Source organism: Osmerus eperlanus, chromosome 4, assembly GCF_963692335.1.
Source record: "Osmerus eperlanus chromosome 4, fOsmEpe2.1, whole genome shotgun sequence".
NCBI classification, from domain to species: domain Eukaryota; kingdom Metazoa; phylum Chordata; class Actinopteri; order Osmeriformes; family Osmeridae; genus Osmerus; species Osmerus eperlanus.
Window position 1 is genome coordinate 14490736 of NC_085021.1, and position 17529 is coordinate 14508264.

The 17529-nt window shown below is 40.8% G+C and overlaps 3 protein-coding genes across 5 annotated transcripts; 1 reads left to right on the forward strand and 2 right to left on the reverse strand.

Moving 5' to 3' along the window:
• Positions 1 to 315: 315 nt before the first annotated feature.
• Positions 316 to 3425, forward strand: LOC134018975 (acidic mammalian chitinase-like). Its single transcript, XM_062459394.1, has 11 exons — positions 316 to 441; positions 536 to 562; positions 897 to 1101; positions 1261 to 1317; positions 1434 to 1599; positions 1682 to 1806; positions 1883 to 2006; positions 2114 to 2296; positions 2444 to 2560; positions 2677 to 2809; positions 2951 to 3425. The coding sequence occupies exons 1-11, from the start codon at positions 420 to 422 to the stop codon at positions 3211 to 3213; spliced, it is 1422 nt and encodes a 473-aa protein (XP_062315378.1). The 5' UTR covers positions 316 to 419; the 3' UTR covers positions 3214 to 3425.
• A 36-nt stretch (positions 3426 to 3461) lies between these two features.
• LOC134018974 (N-fatty-acyl-amino acid synthase/hydrolase PM20D1.2-like) lies at positions 3462 to 7601 on the reverse strand. The gene is made up of 13 exons (XM_062459393.1): positions 7310 to 7601; positions 7072 to 7158; positions 6655 to 6890; positions 6480 to 6566; positions 6238 to 6371; positions 6024 to 6143; positions 5708 to 5783; positions 5547 to 5608; positions 5395 to 5473; positions 5237 to 5308; positions 4791 to 4956; positions 4591 to 4690; positions 3462 to 4139 (listed from the first exon to the last, which is right to left on the reverse strand). Exons 1-13 carry the CDS (start codon positions 7527 to 7529, stop codon positions 4010 to 4012), a joined length of 1569 nt encoding a protein of 522 aa, XP_062315377.1. The 5' UTR covers positions 7530 to 7601; the 3' UTR covers positions 3462 to 4009.
• Positions 7602 to 7764: 163 nt separating this feature from the next.
• On the reverse strand, positions 7765 to 16768 carry lemd1 (LEM domain containing 1). Of its 3 annotated transcripts, XM_062459397.1 has the most exons (11): positions 16635 to 16768; positions 13526 to 13621; positions 10960 to 11064; positions 10706 to 10831; positions 10553 to 10617; positions 10158 to 10223; positions 9900 to 10043; positions 9525 to 9617; positions 9294 to 9386; positions 8742 to 8806; positions 7765 to 8601 (listed from the first exon to the last, which is right to left on the reverse strand). In XM_062459397.1, exons 3-11 carry the CDS (start codon positions 11039 to 11041, stop codon positions 8253 to 8255), a joined length of 1083 nt encoding a protein of 360 aa, XP_062315381.1. In that variant the 5' UTR covers positions 11042 to 11064; positions 13526 to 13621; positions 16635 to 16768; the 3' UTR covers positions 7765 to 8252. The 3 variants fall into 3 exon arrangements, with proteins under 3 accessions (XP_062315381.1, XP_062315379.1, XP_062315380.1); XM_062459395.1 differs by lacking the exons at positions 13526 to 13621; positions 16635 to 16768 and adding an exon at positions 12718 to 13070 and having other exon boundaries at positions 10960 to 11068; XM_062459396.1 differs by lacking the exons at positions 13526 to 13621; positions 16635 to 16768 and adding an exon at positions 12718 to 13070 and having other exon boundaries at positions 9294 to 9380; positions 9519 to 9617; positions 10960 to 11068.
• Positions 16769 to 17529: the final 761 nt, after the last annotated feature.

Genomic DNA, 17529 nt, shown 5'->3' on the forward strand with positions numbered 1-17529 from the left:
TCCGTGGCCACAAAATCCTAATCTGTGGCCACGAAATGCTAATGCAAACCATGAAAAAAATATTAATGACATCTTGCGTTTGCAGATTACTTGGAGGACCCCCCCACCAAAAATATATATATATATTGCAGATCTACACGAAACACACAAATTACCTATTTTGGATCAAAATAGGATTGGATTTTTTTTATTTTGCCGAGTTTGCACCGCTGTATAAATGTAAACTATTTTTATCTTGTTGACAGATTTGGTGACGAAGTTCCTATTGTTGGTGACCCCCTCCCTTGCAGACGAGCGTCCTATCAATTGTCGCTGTTTGTGGGTGGGGTTGTGGCAGCAGAAAGCATCCTATTTCCCTTTTTTTCTTATTTATAAGCGATGTTCCCCTCACGCCTCCATAATGTTCGAACCCACACATTATGAGATTTCTCACTCTAGCAGGTAGGCTATCTATAATTATTTTGATTGACATATTTTATGTTTTGTTTGCTTAATTATTTAGCAAAACGAATGACTTTTGACCTTGTTTTCGAAGGTTTGTTCCTGACCTTGTGCCACATAGGTAGGTTTACTCTCTTGCCAAATTATTTTGGCTAGACCTAAATCTGTAGTTTTTAACTTGGTGTTGTGTTAATCGAATAAGTGTCACAGTCACTCCTTTTAAGTGATGTTTTGAATAGTTGAGCGGTGCAACTAAATCCTGACAATAGTATGTTACAAATGTATTTGTAAGCTATCATATACTGTTGCTATGGCAAATACATTTATTAGGCAGCATCTTGAATTGAGGCCTATTTTAGGATGATTTTTTTTCTTATGATATTGTAAAACTGGATTTACAGGTTGTTGCTAAAAATAGCTGTCCCGGAATGTTAAGACATTCTTTCTGTGTCTAGGTACTTCCTCTCAACTTGTGTGCTACTTCACCAACTGGTCCCAGTACAGACCTGGTACAGGAAAGTACACGCCTGATAATGTTGACCCACACCTGTGCACACACCTGATTTATGCTTTTTCTGTCATCAACCCGGCTAACGAACTTGTCACTTACGAATGGAACGATGAAACTCTCTACAAGTCCTTCAATGCACTCAAAGACAGGTTGGCATCTTCTTTCACATACAGAGAAGTTGAATTAGGCTCATAATAAGCTGCATTGTGTGGAGTTAAAGTTGTTTGTTTTCTTATGACTTATTTGGTTTAGCAAACCAAATGTAACCAGACCCAAATCAAAACAATTGTAATTGTGTGGTCCAACAGAAATGCTGGTCTCAAAACACTTCTGGCAGTTGGTGGATGGAACTTCGGCACTCAACAGTAGGACATTTCACTTTCTCATTTACATAAATAACAAATAACAATAGGTTTAACTGTTCTACTCCTTTTTAACGTGATTCGTACTTTTCTATTTTTATGATCACTTTTCCAATTAGGTTCAGTATGATGGTGTCGACCCCAGCCAACAGACAGAAGTTCATCCAGTCCTCCATCAGCTTCCTGAGGAAACATGGTTTTGATGGTTTGGATCTGGACTGGGAGTACCCTGGAGCTCGAGGGAGCCCCCCAGGAGACAAGCAGAGATTCACACTGCTGTGTCAGGTCTGAAATACAGCAGAATAGAATAGATTAACAAATTAACTGTACATGTAATACAATGTGGCCACTCCACTTGGTTGTTTAGGAGCTCCTAAAGGCCTATGAGGCAGAGGGCACCATGACAGGACAGCCCAGACTGATGGTCACCGCAGCGGTAGCTGCTGGAAAAGGAACCATTGATGCTGGTTATGAAATAGCAGAAATTGCAAAGTAAGTGTGATTCACTAAAAAAATACACATTTGACTTGAAAAGGCCAGTGAAAAGTGTGACATCTTTTTAAAACAGGTATTTAGACTTCATTAGTGTGATGACCTATGATTTTCACGGCAACTGGGAGAGTGTAACAGGACACAACAGCCCCCTATACCAGGGTTCCCATGACACAGGAGATCTAATCTTCTTTAACACAGTGAGAACCAAGATTTATGTTAACATCTTTTCATGAATGCTTGTTTAATGAAAAAGACTATCATATATTTTTTTTTTACACTTACTATTTCTTTTTATCTCTCTCAGGATTTTGCCATGAAGTACTGGCGAGACCAAGGAGTCCCTGTGGAAAAGCTGAGAATGGGCTTTGCTACCTACGGGCGGACATTTAGCCTTGCGTCTGGGGCCAGTGGTGTTGGAGTCCCAACCAGCGGTCCTGCTGCAGCTGGAATGTTCACCAGGGAGGCTGGCTTCTGGTCCTACTATGAGGTTCACATCAATAACATGTTTTAAGTCACTGGCTCTGGAAATATTTACTGCCCACAGATACACTTCACATTAAAACAACTCTAACTGAAAGGGTGACCCTTGTTGGTGAAATATAATACAAGGTGACCTGACTTCTTTGTGTTTCAGATCTGCACGTTCCTTCCGGGAAGCACTATCCAGTGGATTGATAGCCAGAAGGTTCCCTATGCTACTAAAAGAAATGAGTGGGTGGGATTTGACAACAAAGAGAGCTTTGAGACCAAGGTACTATATGTTGTCCCGTAACAGCAGTATGAAGGGTAAAGTGATACTACAATTAACCAGAGCTGTACAGTACATTAATCAGTCTTCCCTCCTGTTTTTGCTCATTTTCTCTGAAGGTTCGTTACATGAAAGACAACCAGTTTGGAGGAGCTTTTGTCTGGGCTCTGGACCTTGATGACTTTACTGGACAGTTCTGTGGACAGGGGAACTATCCCCTCATCAGGCATCTCAAGGGACTCCTTGATACTGGTAAAGCACATTCTGTAGAACATTCATATCTTGAACATCTTATGGTTCTTCAGTCATGAAGATTCATGATACTCTTGGTATCTTGAATAATTATTATTTAATTACACTTATAAGTACAACTTTTTACAAATGTTTTCCTAGGAGTCCCTCCACTGCAATCTACAACCACCCTAAAGCCAGGGGCACAGACTCCAGACAAGGCAACTGCTACCAGTAAGCCAGGGGCACAGACTCCAGACAAGGCATTAAGCGGGGAATTCTGTGTGGGCCGGCCTGGTGGGCTGTATCCAAAGCCTGATGCTCCAGGGTCTTTCTACCAATGTGCCAACGACATCACCTGGGTTCAAAACTGCCCGGCTGGCCTTGTCTTTGATGACAGCTGTAAGTGTTGCAATTGGCCTTAAACTTGAACACAATTTATTTTACAACATGGAGCCTTAGCCGCAATAGTCAGCATTGTTATACCTATCTGTATTTGTCCTATGCTTTTTAAAATTGTTACTTTTGCTATTATTGACAACAGCTTTATTTTTACTTTTTAAGCTTCATATTACTCCTGAATTACGTATTTGTATTTGATTGGCATGTGAATACAATAAAAACATAGTTCTTTGCTTCAAAATGGTCAATGGTCAATACCGTTTCTACAACCATGAATTCAACCAAATTCAAGATCATTTTTATTTGATTGTCCAGCATTTCCACTTCAATACAACTGATTGCAAAGGCAGTATTATCACAATTCAAGTGATTCCTTTAAAACCAAATCATCCATTATTACATAGCAAGTCATATCTGTGATACTTATTAAGAAGAACTATTAACAAAAATTACAACTATTTGTAATCCTCGAAATACAATAGATTGAATAATTAAGCACTTTCATGTTTATCTCAACTTTGAAATTGCTGTAGTACAATTCCGCAGCAGGATGCTCATCTAAAAATACAATACAGTTCTCTTTCTCAAACACTAAATTATTAAATAGTCAAATGTAAACATCAATTCGCCCCTCGATTTCAAGTTTTAAAAATGATATTGTGCCAATTAACAAAGCTGCCAATTGCTAAATCAAAATCCACATACAAATAATCTGATTAGGAGAAATGCAGGCAAACCTAATTATTAGATTGACACAATTCATCCATGGTGCAGGCTAGGCCTGCAGACCTCCTCTCTGAACCCATAATGCCATCCCCTTTACAACTCATGACTAGTGCTATGAGGAGGAGGTAGCTTCCTAATGTCACAGTTCTGGATCAGGTTGAAGAAAAACATTACCAGCTCCTCATAGTTCTTTTTGGAAATCCTCTCATTGATACCATGAAACCTGGAAATGTAAATAAAGATAAACAGACACATACTTAATAGATACTTAATAGTTCACTCAGAATTACAATGTCTGCATTGCAGAACCAGGGCATACTACTCAGGGTGATCGACAAGTTAACAGCTGAGTGGGACCTGACCAGGAACCAGTCAGGGCCCAGCTACAGTCCCTCCAGTATGCAGTGTGTTGAAGGGTGACAAAGTCTGTATGGTGCAACAAAGTCACATGGTTTGGTCGTAAGACCGAGGTAGTCTCATGATCAACTAACAAGAATGGCCTTTTGTACTACAAACACCGCCTTCATCATGCAATTGACAGATATTGTATTGTATCTCTTGAGATTACATTGGTGAAAATTGTAACTACAGCTATGTTTTCTGCAGAAATGTGAAATGCATCTGCTATACGATAAGCAGTAATGAACTGATATGTTAATAATCAATTGGCCTACCTCTGAGCATCACCTGGTTTGAACCAGGTAGGTGAAAAGCGATATATGTCCTTGGTCAGCTCAGTGTAGTGACGACTGTCTGTGTTCCCAATACAGATACCTGCACATAGACAAAACTAAGATGAGCCACATGAACCTGCCATAATGTAAACAACCAGTCTATTCAACTATTAAAAGCACAAGATAAATAACTTTCTTACCAGGGGCAACGGTGACTTGGGGAAACATGTCCATCACAGTTTTCTTGAGGATTTGAAACCCAAAGGAGGTTTCATCAGAGGAGCTGACACGCACAGGGTCAAAGCCATGCACAAGCTTCATCTTCACCCTCGCATCCCCCACTGTCCACTGAATCAGCTCCAAAATCTGGAAAGGCAGGGAATGACAATGCACATTACCCTTCATGTTAGAATAACAGAAAGGTTTACCTAAATTGAACATCATAGAAACTTGCTGATGAAAATGTTCATTACATTGACGTAGAAGTCTGACATACAAATACAAACCATAACGGTATAATAAGGAAGATCAATTCCACAATTTGCACATAAAAGAAAAATACAGTGACACATTATTTATACAGCACCTTTACAGATATGGAAAGTGATAAAGAAGTCCTTTACTGTAGAGCTGGTAACATCCATACCTCTTGTAAGGACTGTGAGGAATGGATGCGCAGATTTACGTAGGCTTCAGCTTGGGAGGGTAGAACATTCACCTGAAGATTTTAGAATATTCAGGCTGTAAAATAACTGCTCTATCCAGGAAAACATACTTACGTGATCCTTAATTCTCGTATCACACCTTAACCCCTGAGTTGAACATGGTGACAGCAGTGGTTGTCCTGACAAAAGCATTGGTGTCTGGTCTTCTCTCCATAAATCTGCAAGATCAATTAACACTTGTATAATGATGAACATGTTGATGAAACAAGCAGGATAAATTTAAGTTATTACCTGCCGATGATGGGAGAAAACAGCCACATATTTGACATGATAAATTTCAGCGGGAAGTCAAACTGTCAAAAACAAAGAGTAAGGAATGATAAAATATGCCGTCGAGACCTAATCGTTGAACTCCTCCTATCTACTCCAGCTAATCTACTTATCAGTCTCACCTTGTGGGCCAGTTGTTCAAAAGTGTCACGCTCAGGGCCGAGACCAAACATCCTGGGCATGGGGTTTTCCTCCAATCTTAGGACACATCACAGGATTTAAATAAAAGAACTGGATTTATGGTAAATACAGCAACATCTTATTACAAAGCAATGGCATTTAAGTGTTGCCTTGCCAGCGGGACAAAATGGTATGTTGAGGATGAGGTAGTGAGAGGACAGAAGCCATGTACAAAATATTGTTTAGGGTTGGCAGGTAATGTTTTGCTTCTCTTAACTGAGGCCTGTGAGCAGTGAAGTTATACGCTCTCTCACTAACCTTCTGATGGCTGCAGCCAAGATGCCAATGCTGCTCTCCCTGGGGGGCATGGAGGAATGTCCCGGGACTGTGAACACACTCAGCTTCACTGTAGCCTGTCCCTTCTCACTGATGCCAATCCTGCAACACACCAACACACCCATCATTATACATTCTGCTTTGAAGCCCAATGTGTATATTTTGTCAACGTTTTTTGCTATTACTAGATCCTCACAGAGCAGCAGGCCCCCTCAGACCACTAATGACCCCATCCAACACAGCCAGGCCCTCATCCAGGACAAACGCCAGCTGCACCCCACGCTTCTTTAGCACACGCACTATGTTCATAGCACCCTGGTATCCATAAACCTACAAAGGTGTTGAATGGAAAAACTATTATAACATAAAACGATCAAGTTGACAGATGACTGTATGTCTACAGTATACAGTAGTAGGCCTGATTGATAGACTACATACCTCTTCATCATGACCCAGACCAATGTAGAAACCCCTACGTGGTGCATAACCTTTCATCAACAGGTATTCCAGTGCCTGGAGAATCGCCTGAGAAAAGGGAACTCGTGGTTAGATTGAAGGCTTTCATGATGGCCCTGTACATAGTGCAAAACATTGTCATGCAGAAATATGTTACCATGACAGCTTGCTTGTTGTCAATTGTTCCTCTACCATAGATAAACCCATCTATCTCCTTGGCAGAGAATGGCGGAGCTTCCCAGCCATCGCTTTCAAAGGCTGGCACCACATCTATGTGAGCCAGGAGCATGTAGGGCATCAATGCAGGGTTGGAGCCTGGCACCCAGAATAGGTGACTGTAGTTTGCCACTATCTCATGATGTACCAATTTGGAAGAAAACACTGTAGGAAAGACTACATGAGAGATACAACATACTTTAGTAATTCCATTAAACTAACCATAAAGCAAACGACATTGTGTACGCTGTATGAATGACACCTTTAATAGTCACATAACCTACAACTGATGTAACTTGGGTTACCGATCATACAAATCTGGGTTCGTGAAAAAGGAGATGCATTCGATCAGCCCTACCTCTCCTGAGGAGATGGTCGAACTCGCGCAAAGCGCTGGTGTTCAATTGCGTTTCCGTTGTTGACACAGTGGGAATCCTTACCGCCTCTGAAATGAATCGCGTGTGAGCAACAGCTGCTAAATGAGACACTAACTTGCAACATGCAAAAAAGAAAAACTGGCAACCTGCATGTCGCGTTTTGCATCAAACTTCCAAGTCATTCCAAGAACCTGTCAGTGACAAAATCAAATTGTTCACCTTTAAAATTATCAAGAAGCTCCTCTCGATGTTCGCTTATTAAATCCGACGCAATGTTGTTTGTCTTCTCCCAGTGAGCGAGCTGTAGATCTGCATTAACATCCAGAGTCAGTGTCCTTACAGTGGCTATAACGAACAATACTAGTAGAACAAATGACAAGCTAAAAGACACAATCTTTACAAATTTGACAACCCTGAACTTTGAATAATGGTCGGTCATCTTTATCCTGTTCGAGTTCACCCCCAAACAGTAGACAATAACATAGGCCTAGTATTTCCTATTTCACGCTGCTTTGCAGATAAATTGATACATTATTATTTCAGCGCCACCTGCTGGAGGACGAAAGTTGCAGGAAACACTTGCTCATGTTTTAATTGTTACATCTATTCCCCTGAATCACCCATCCTTTTCCAATTCCATCCCATCCATACAACATATGCGATCCAAGCCCATATGAAACCAACATCTTTATTGAAATACAAACACAACAAACTATTCTTTAAAAAAGACACCAAGTACAAACAAGTAGGTTAAGATAAATCATAAATGTCCTCGGTTCAAATACACCAAAGACATCGTCCCAGTCTTAAACATATTGACATAAAAACATACAATGCATAAATACCTTCATCACATGAGAATACATTTTGAAGCTCAACCAGTAACATAACTCATGGGATTATGATAAATACATCACAGTACATATTGTTTATTCAAAAACACTGCTGCACTGAACTCTCACTGAACTCTCCAGTACGTTCACTTCTACATTTCCAGTAACAACGGTGAGGTACTGAGGCAAGGTGAGGTATTTTTGGCTTGCTGTGAGCTGTGACTTTACCAAGTGCATTGGAGAACAAACCAAACAAGAGGTCTTCATCACTTAAAACCCAACAAGGAAGATGATGAAGAGAAGGCTAAACAGGCCAACAGAGTACGGGCCTACTCCTGCCCAGTAAGGGGGTCTAGGACCTGTGTGTCCGCAGGCTCGGCTTTCAGCAACAGTCTCTCCTCAACTCCAGTCTCCAGGCTCACCTCAACATCTCCTGTCTTCAGGCTAAGGTTTTCCAGGAAGGCCCCAAAGGGATTGTCTATACTGTCCTCCCCACAAGCATAGATTAAGTAGAGGAGGCAGACAATGCTGAGGAAGACCACCACTTGGACCCAGCGAGGAACGAGGAAACGCTCCAGCTCCTGTCTCTCCATGGTGGTGGGACTGAGGGGGGTGTCCGGGTACTTGAACTGGACCGGACGTCCTGCTGCACCCTTTATAGGTCTCCGCCGGGTTGCACTGCAGCAGGGCAGTACAGTTTATAAACATGCCATTAAACCCCTTAGACTTATAAATTGAAGGACAATACAAATGTATTGTAATGGTGGGCTTGACAAACAGTAGCCATTTAGTGTAGTCTCATGGGGGAGTGTACTTACACTATACCAGTGGGCGTGGGCTCTGTATCGGGGAATATCTCCATGAGGACATCTGTGACTGGCTCCTGGGGATGACAGAAAAGCGCAGATCAGACACGGAGGGAACAGTGAGAGGACAGACAGCCCTTCCACATCTGAGGTTCTCCAGAGGCAAGCCACGAAATAGAGGGGAGAAGTAAACAACTAAACCAGACACCAGATTCACACCTACACCAGATTCACACCTACAATGTGAAAGAAAGCCAGGTTCATGTTGACCTGACATATGCCCCAGGAGAGTGAAGTGATAAAAAGCATGACAAGAGACAATGGCTAAGCTAATTGAGTGAGTTCATGTGCCTTGATTGGCTGTACGTAAGTGACGTTTTTGATAGTCATCGACCAGTCCTGGTAAGAGAAGAGACACAATAAATCCATATGTAGCTCCCTTCCCAGCCTGGTAACCCACCATCACACTCAATCAGCCCAGGAAATCTCTGCAGTGGTAGAATCACCACCAGGTCCTAAGTTTGTTCTGACTAATGGATGACTGATCTGTCTGTGCATACTGACCCTGTGCGACCTTGGCCAAGCTCTCTCCATATCACTCCCACTGTTCCCCCTCTCTCTTTCTGCTCTAGTGGAGAGAGGGCACCGACTCTCAATCTGTGGTTACAGTGAGTAAAAACATTAAGATATTATTCTTAGTCACCGCAGCGGTGAAGATTTACAACCCTCATTCACATTTAGTAGTAAGATCTTATGTTACCACCAGGACCAGATACCAGCAGAAAACACACTTCCCTCCTCTACCATCTGAGTGATACTGAAGGTCTGAGAGGAGGAAGAGGAGGGGTCCTCACGGTTACCAATCAAAACACCACACTGAGGCAATACCTGCAAGGTCCAATGTTAGAGCCGAGACAATAGCCACTACAACTTAGGTACTTCAAAACAAAGTGTCCCACTGCTTGCTCAACCTTTATGCCTCAAGAGAATGGTTTTGCAGCAGTGTAGAGAAGAGGAGAGGACGAAAGAAGGACAGAAAAAGAGAATGCTTCGTCCAGATCTTATGGAGACAACTAAATACACCCCAGATTAAACTGAGATGTCTACTCTATTGACTAAGAGGAGCACTGAGTAAATAAGCCAGTAAAGAGGATTTAGAGTGTATTCTACCCCTGGTCGTGCTCCTTTAGGCTGGCCCACTGAGGTCTTACTCAGCACCAGGGGCGACAAGGGGGGAGCCCGACACCACTCCACCACATTTCTTGCATTCCTCCTGGGATTGGATTTCCAGCGTCCCGGCTGCTTCCTAGCTCGCTGGGGTAGCCCCACGTGAATTTCATCAAAGAAGAGAACATTGGTTCCATCATACAATCCCACCATCCTTGTGCATAGTATTAAAAGGTCATGGTCCAAGGAAGTCAAATTTACCAGTCTCGATGACGGTATAAAACACTGGGGGTAAAAAGTGTCACCATTCTGAGAGTTCAACCCTGTCTGGGGAAAATGGGATAACAGAGAACATCATTAAGCACCCCCTCCAAAATCCATAAATGTCTCAAGACAAAAGAGACTGCATTTTTGGCTGCAACCATTATCTTCAGTTCCCATCTATGTTCACCAGATGGCACTGAAAGCAACATTTTGTAGAGAACACTGACGGAAGAGAAAATAAGAAAATTTGATTTACCAGGAATCTACATCCAAAACTAGTGGGTTAACTCATTTGAACCTATTTCGTAATTATACAATAGGTATAAAATAGTAAATCATTCAACACTCATTCAAGATAGTTCATAATAAGCCTTCATAGCTGTCTTTCTTACTTGTCTGTCTTCTTTCTGGTTTTGATCCAAGTGTGATGCTGTCTCTAGTCCTGCTTGTTCTGAAACTGTAAGCCAGAGTAAACAGCCTATGTTAACAAAGCTATACAAGGTATAAGGATGACAGCAGAAATCTGCCATGAATCTTTACCATACCTGATATTTCCTCTTCCTCTTCGCTGTCAGAGTACTGGCCAGTGTCTCCTGTGCCATTCATCTTTGGTTGACTAGCCGGTTGGAGTAAGTCTTCCAGCTTCCTCTCATACACGGCCCTGGTGGAGGCTATCATTACAGACACAAACATCTGTAAGGCTACTGGATGAACATGCATGAACAGATACCCTTTCATGACACCAACTCGTACATTTTCAAATAGGGCATCACAGAGTACTATCAATGGATGGGCTCACCAACTATAGGTCCAGCTCTGACTCCATGTTTGAGCAGTGAGGCCTTGAGCTCATCATCGGTCAATCCCTTAGAGTCCAACATTTCTGGGTCTTTTGTCTTTTCCTCTTGCTGGGGGGACAGGAGCTGAACTGGTTATCATGACAAAAGTATTCTAACATGACAAACATAAGGCTATGTATACATATACGTTTATTCTACCATTTAGTTGTCGGCAGGCTTGACTAGTGGATAGCTCAACACGACTTTCTCTGGGCAGCAACATGGGGTTGAGGTTAAGGTTAGGGTTATGCAACAACTGTGAAAAAAAGCAGGCACTTTCCCAAATAAATATGTAGTTGCATGAACCATCTGTCTATCATTGTCCTCATACAACAACGACTGGCCCAAATAATAATTAGTTTGGCAAAATGGATTCTAGTGTGGTTGTGATCTTGCTAATCCAGCCATTTTGCAAGGTTAGGAGGGAAGTGCTGAACTAAACACACAGGAAACTGAAGCCCCCAACTCCAGCTTTTCAAGACCACAATGGAGCTTGGTGGTATTGCATTTCCGTTCCGGTCATTTTATTCTATTGAATCCAGTCAACATATTTAAATGTGTTTTTCCCTGTTCTCGAACCTGGCTCAAAGTGATAGCTTTTTCATAGAAGACTTTTTGCTGAAGACCAATTTGTTTTCAACAAACCCGGAATGGGGAAACAAGCATACCATTTTGTTGCTTTCTTCAAGGATGGCATAGACAAATTATTACCCAGAAAAAATGTGTGCCACTCAAAATTCTGCACACTATCTACCATGTTCATTCTTTCATTAGAATATATATCGATATTGATGATCTATGCTGCTTTTTTAACAATGAGAAAGAGTTATTGACTCATTTGGTTTTTGAATGTAAAATTATTAATAAATATTGGGTGATCTAGCAGAATTTTAAGTCGGTTGGTTTCACATTAAAATATAGCATTTTATTTTATGAAAACAACATGACTTTATTTTAAATGTATTGTTAATCTTTTTTATGCCAAAGTTTTAAATACATATGATTTATATATTTATTAATCCCCTATTGTTTAATGTTTAACGGTTGAATTTGATTGCTTTATATCTTCAAGCCAATATCTGTATTGTACATTATGATTATGATCTTCATTTTCCGTCTCAGTGTAATTTTGTTTGATTATGCGTTTCAATAAAAAAATAAAATAATTGCGAGCACCTCTACTGCGCAAGACCGGACGAGTTGCAAGTTATGGCGCTGACCATATTTCGTTTTTTAATAGAGCTTTAGGTTGTTATTATTAGTAACAAACTATCTGGGTTTTGAGAGATCCAAGTGACACATAAATGTCCCACTCGCACGTTTTCCATAGAAACATAACGGACGCCATCTTTAATGCTTGGTCTACTTAATTTTAGGTCTATGGCTAGAACCTTCCCTGCCCTCTGCTGTCCACTGCTTTCCAAGATAACTTTAGAGCTGACCTAGCAGTTTGCAAGGGTATCAGTTTGTCTCCAGCAGCTGTTACTATCCCATGTTGTGCTTGTGCATTAGGCTACACAGGGTAGCTGAATTTTATATAACATGATTTAAATGTGAATACAAATCAAATGTAGACGGATGTATAGTATGTGGCATAGTTGTACTACCATTGTAAATAAACTGCGAGAAAACTAGTCTGCAGCACGAGTCTTTGACTTGACTCAAAACAATCTCAAATCCGGGTCAAACAAACTGGCCAAGAAACTCCAGCAACTCACTCCCACGTCTTGCACCTGGTCGTCGTCCTCATCGCTAGAGAAATCCGCTGCTCTTTTTTGACCAATGTGTGTCAAATAAAGATCCAAATAAACTTGCTTTTTGCTCTCTGCATCAGGCAGCGTGATGTTATTGGCAACTAACTCTGACTTAAGTCTCTGCTTGGAGAACTGAGCGGGGTCCTCCACAAACACTGGCATGACAAGCGCTTTTTAGGACTAAAACGAATCTCGACTGACTTCAAAATGCCAGTTGTCTTTTCCTAAAACTATCTGTCCAGCCACCAAGAAACGGTAGGTGAGCAGCAAGCAGACTACAGTATGCTGTCCTTCCTAGCAAGTAGCAAAGTCTGAATGAAGAACAGCTGCTGCTTACCAGCCGGGGGGCACGCAACATGATCTGACTCAAAATAAATACCCCCCGCCAAATGTAGCTAGTCAGTTGAGTCACTGTAGCTAACAAACAGTTGTTAGCTAGCTAGAGTTACTTATTTAGCACGCAAAACTGAAATACTAATATTGTAACTACCTTACATCATTAGTTAAACTATCGACACACTTAATTTAGTATACTTAGAATAGACAGCCAATTTGTTGCTCACGATTGATGCTATCTGGCAGCCAAGTCTAATTTGCACGTTTAGCTGGCTGGAAAGGTGAGCGAAGGAACGAGACGAGAGGTTACTTTCTCAGTTATTTGTTTTTTGAATTAAGTTGTATGCGTATACGTAGCTACAGTTGGTTTCGTGACAATACATTATTTGATTTGATACAGTAGATAGCAAGTTGGCTACTAATTTTGAAATGAAACCTACCTTGCAATTTTCTGCAGCCTGATTGTCTCGCACAGACTCTCGCGCGCACTGACTCCATCATGATGCATTGTTAGTGCTTTTTCACGTTCAATCTTTCATAAGAAAAAAAAGAACATATTATTAGTGGAATATGAACAATATTTGTATAAATAGTTGAATGTTTATTCAGAGGGTAAACCTAGACATCCAACTCCTGCACATCTACACATAATCAATCAGTAGAATACTCCAAAAACACGTAATTCCACGCATAATTCCAACATGCTTTCCAGCACATCTTCAAAGATGAACTTCAGTCTAGTGTAGACTCGTGTAGACTCTATACATTCTATAAAATATACCATTGGCTTATGTTGCATTGCCACCCTGTATCCAATGGCTTTAAACCCTACATGACATGTTAGTAAGAAATCACATAGGAATAGAAAGCCATAAAACACAGCAGTAGTTGAAGAGAAAATACCTCACTCAATCAAAATTTATTTGTTGGGATTGTTAGAAAGGCAGCAACATGGTATGCAGTTTGAGAACCAATGATTTCAATAGCAGGAGCTGGAGTGAAGATGAATAACAAGGGCAGGCTGGAAGCAGTGCTCAGGATTTTAAACTCACATCAACATGAATAATTCACCAAAGGAACTGATAGTATTCAACTCAGGTCTGGAAGGAATGAAATGATAGTATCTCATTATTCTTCTCTAACTGATTCCTTGGATGAAAAGATTTGTGCTTTTAGCAGAGCAGACTCAAAAACAAGGATTGCTGTTCATCTGATATTCTATCTGTAGTGTATTTCACAAGTCAAATAGAAATAGCATAGTCTTTGATAAAGAAAATACCACCATCAATCCATCAATCAGTGTCTTTTAAAAAATATGTAAAATCATTAGTGATGCAATTGAAGTGAGGCGGTTAATGAAAAAGAGATTACGTGCACATTGATATGGATTCAGAAACTGACTTCCTCCTGACTATGAATCATAGACAAAGGCTTTGAGAGTGAACATAGGCAATAGTCCTTTATCAGTAGTTTTTTTTTTTACAGAAAAAAGCTCAGCTAAGTGTTTTATAACTTGCATGGGCATAATGCTGAATTCAAGCATTTAATATTTACCATGTGCCCAAGGCCTATGCAATCAAATATGATAAAACAGTTTCAACAACAGTCCTGAAAAACCTTTACTATTTATTTTCTTATGGGCACAATGTAGACTTTTTCTTTTGTCATACCCGCAATTGTGATTCACTGTCAAATGTATGAGGCTAAAACATTGATAACAATGCGGTGTATATTGTACTGGATATTGAAAACACTAGACAAGGCCCTTTTGTTATACCTACATCCTAATAATGGGTAAGATCTTTATAAGTATTTGAACTGTGTTATTCAACTTTTAGGGACAACTGGACCAACCTCAGCCTTACTTTAGTGAGGTGATGTTCTCGTTTATTCTTTTAATTTCAAATAAACACATGAACATCTACTTACTCGTAAGGAACAGGTGCTTAGATCTCTCTAGTGATCTGTACCACTAACACATTTTCACCAGCATGCAGGTCAAAGTTTATCATCCAGCTGTCTCTGCATAGAAAAGTAGGCTACAAAAGATGAAATAGCAGGATGCTTGGGCACAGGGGTAAAAGGGCAGCTATGGAGGACAGAGGCAGTATTTGTTGACATTGTATCGAGTGCAAAGCTGAGGTATTTGAGGCACGGTGAGGGGAGACCAGGTATTTGTCAGTCAGCGTTCAGAGTTTCATGCTCTTGCTGTGTCTCCAAATCAAACAACAAAAGCCCCATTGAGACAACCTGTTTTTTTTTTCCCTCTGAACTAGAGTACAAAGCTTCCTGTAGGGATGTAACTGTCCATTGCTGATCAGGCCTCCTGTGTCTGCATGAGCCTGCCTCAAATCATTCATACAAGCACCAAAAGGCTTCAAACATATAGGCCTAATAGACAACTATGCCAGATCATTTTGAATACATACATTCTGTATTCTTTTGTCTTAAATTTTCTTTTGTTTAATTTTTTTTTGCAACTGTTGCATAAGGGTAAAAGGTATATTGTGGTCTATGTGAATGCAAATGAGTTCAGTCTAAATATGTAACTGTCCAGGTCAGGATGGTGGGGTGTTAATGTAACATGAGCACTTCATTTTACCATTTGAACAGTTCACATGGAAAGGAGACATGATAGCATACTGCAGCATACAAAATAATTATTTATTTATAAGATATACCTTCATTGTAATTACAAAATACTGTAAAAAAAGTTAATGTTGCTTCCAGCCTAATACTCATTACTGGTTAGACTATTCCTACTCAGTGAAATAAAAGGCAGAAAACAGACTAACATTTATTAGCACAGCTTAATAAGTCTCCTTTTTCTAGCCACCGTCTTCAAACCCCAGGTTGACAAGCCTCCTCCTATTGAACTCCAGGGAGGCTGCTCTCGTGCATAAATTAGCCCAGCCCCTGTGTCAGACACGGGCCAGACGAAAAGGTGAATCTCAGCCACAGGGAGGATTATCTCTAATCCCAAACATCCTACATGCTCTGTCTCTACTGGGAGCCAATTTGAGCCACTTGTCACTCTCCAGATGTGTCTGTCACTGAGTTATTTTTTATGTAATCAAATACCAGTGTGGGTATATGTGTGTTAATTATATGAAGCATCATCAAAATTGTATGTGAGACTGTAAATACAGTAGATATTTTATAGACCTCTCTGCGACTACATTGCAGTAATTAATCAACATTCCAGTCGTTGCATTTCAAACTGTGTGTGACCAAATAACCCTACAGTGAGGAAAGACGTATGGCACCAATTTTTTCATCCAATTACATTACATTGTGGTATTCATTTATCAAACCAGCAGCCACCACTGTCAGATAATACATCAGCTCACTGCATAAAAAAGCAGCAAAGCAGCAACAGAACCCCTTGTTTGTCTCATACTACATTTCTGTTACTCTGCCAGAAAACATTTACCAATATCTATTTCCTAAACGTTTTGGCAATTACACTACACTGTTAGCAGTACCTAATTTACCCACAAGTAGTGATGAGCAGGCAACATTCACACTGTAAATGTGACACTCACCTCCTTTTCCCCCTGTTCTGTGTCCTTGCTGGAGCGACTATGGCATCCTCTCAGTCCAATACTGTATAGAGAGACAATGGTTAGTGGAGGGGAGGAGTTAATGTGTGAGCAGAAGGGAGAGAGGGGAGATCGAGTGAGTTTAAGCAGAATGAAAACTGAGAGAGAGGAAGAGACGGCTCCGGCAGATCAGTCCGTGGCTCACAACAATACATACAAAATTACAAATCTGACGAAACGTTACAGGAATGGCAATCTCAGAAACTCCCAGACGCAGTGTTGGAGAATAAGCGACCAGAAATCCCTCTTCACATGGGAAATGAAAGGGAAAAACAAGGACAGAGGGAAAGAATGGGCCCTGGCTTTAAACTAGTCCCTTTCTTAGATTTTCTTTGAATGAGAGTTCTTAAGATTCCTTGTTGGCAGAGTGCCCATGAGTCCTGGATGGAAAGGATAAAAGAGGGGTTGAGGTAGGGGGGCGTCTATTGTGTGATTCTCCTTCTTTTCAACCCTGGCTCTCTAGTAGGTCTCTGCAGGCAGTTGCTAAATATTCCAGTTAGTTATTTTTTGTATTTTAATGCAGTGTAACCTCTTGATTGGAAGACTTTAGTTTTTTCATCGAAGTGAAATCTTTTGGAAAACAACTCCCTGTGTTGACATAAACTTCAATTCCTCTTTCCTGAACTTACTGAACAAAATCACAAAAAAAGAAACTGGAATCAAACCCCTCCTGGTACATCTTGGTATAGAGAGCTGTTTGAAGAATTCTTTGTTCAGGCCTCCTTCTTTCCCTTTGTCTTCTAAACAGTCCCTCACTGGCAGAGGAAGAATGCTGCTTGCCTGGCTGGCAATACAGAACTGCAGACAGCAGGTGTTGTTGCCCCTCTCTGAGCCACAT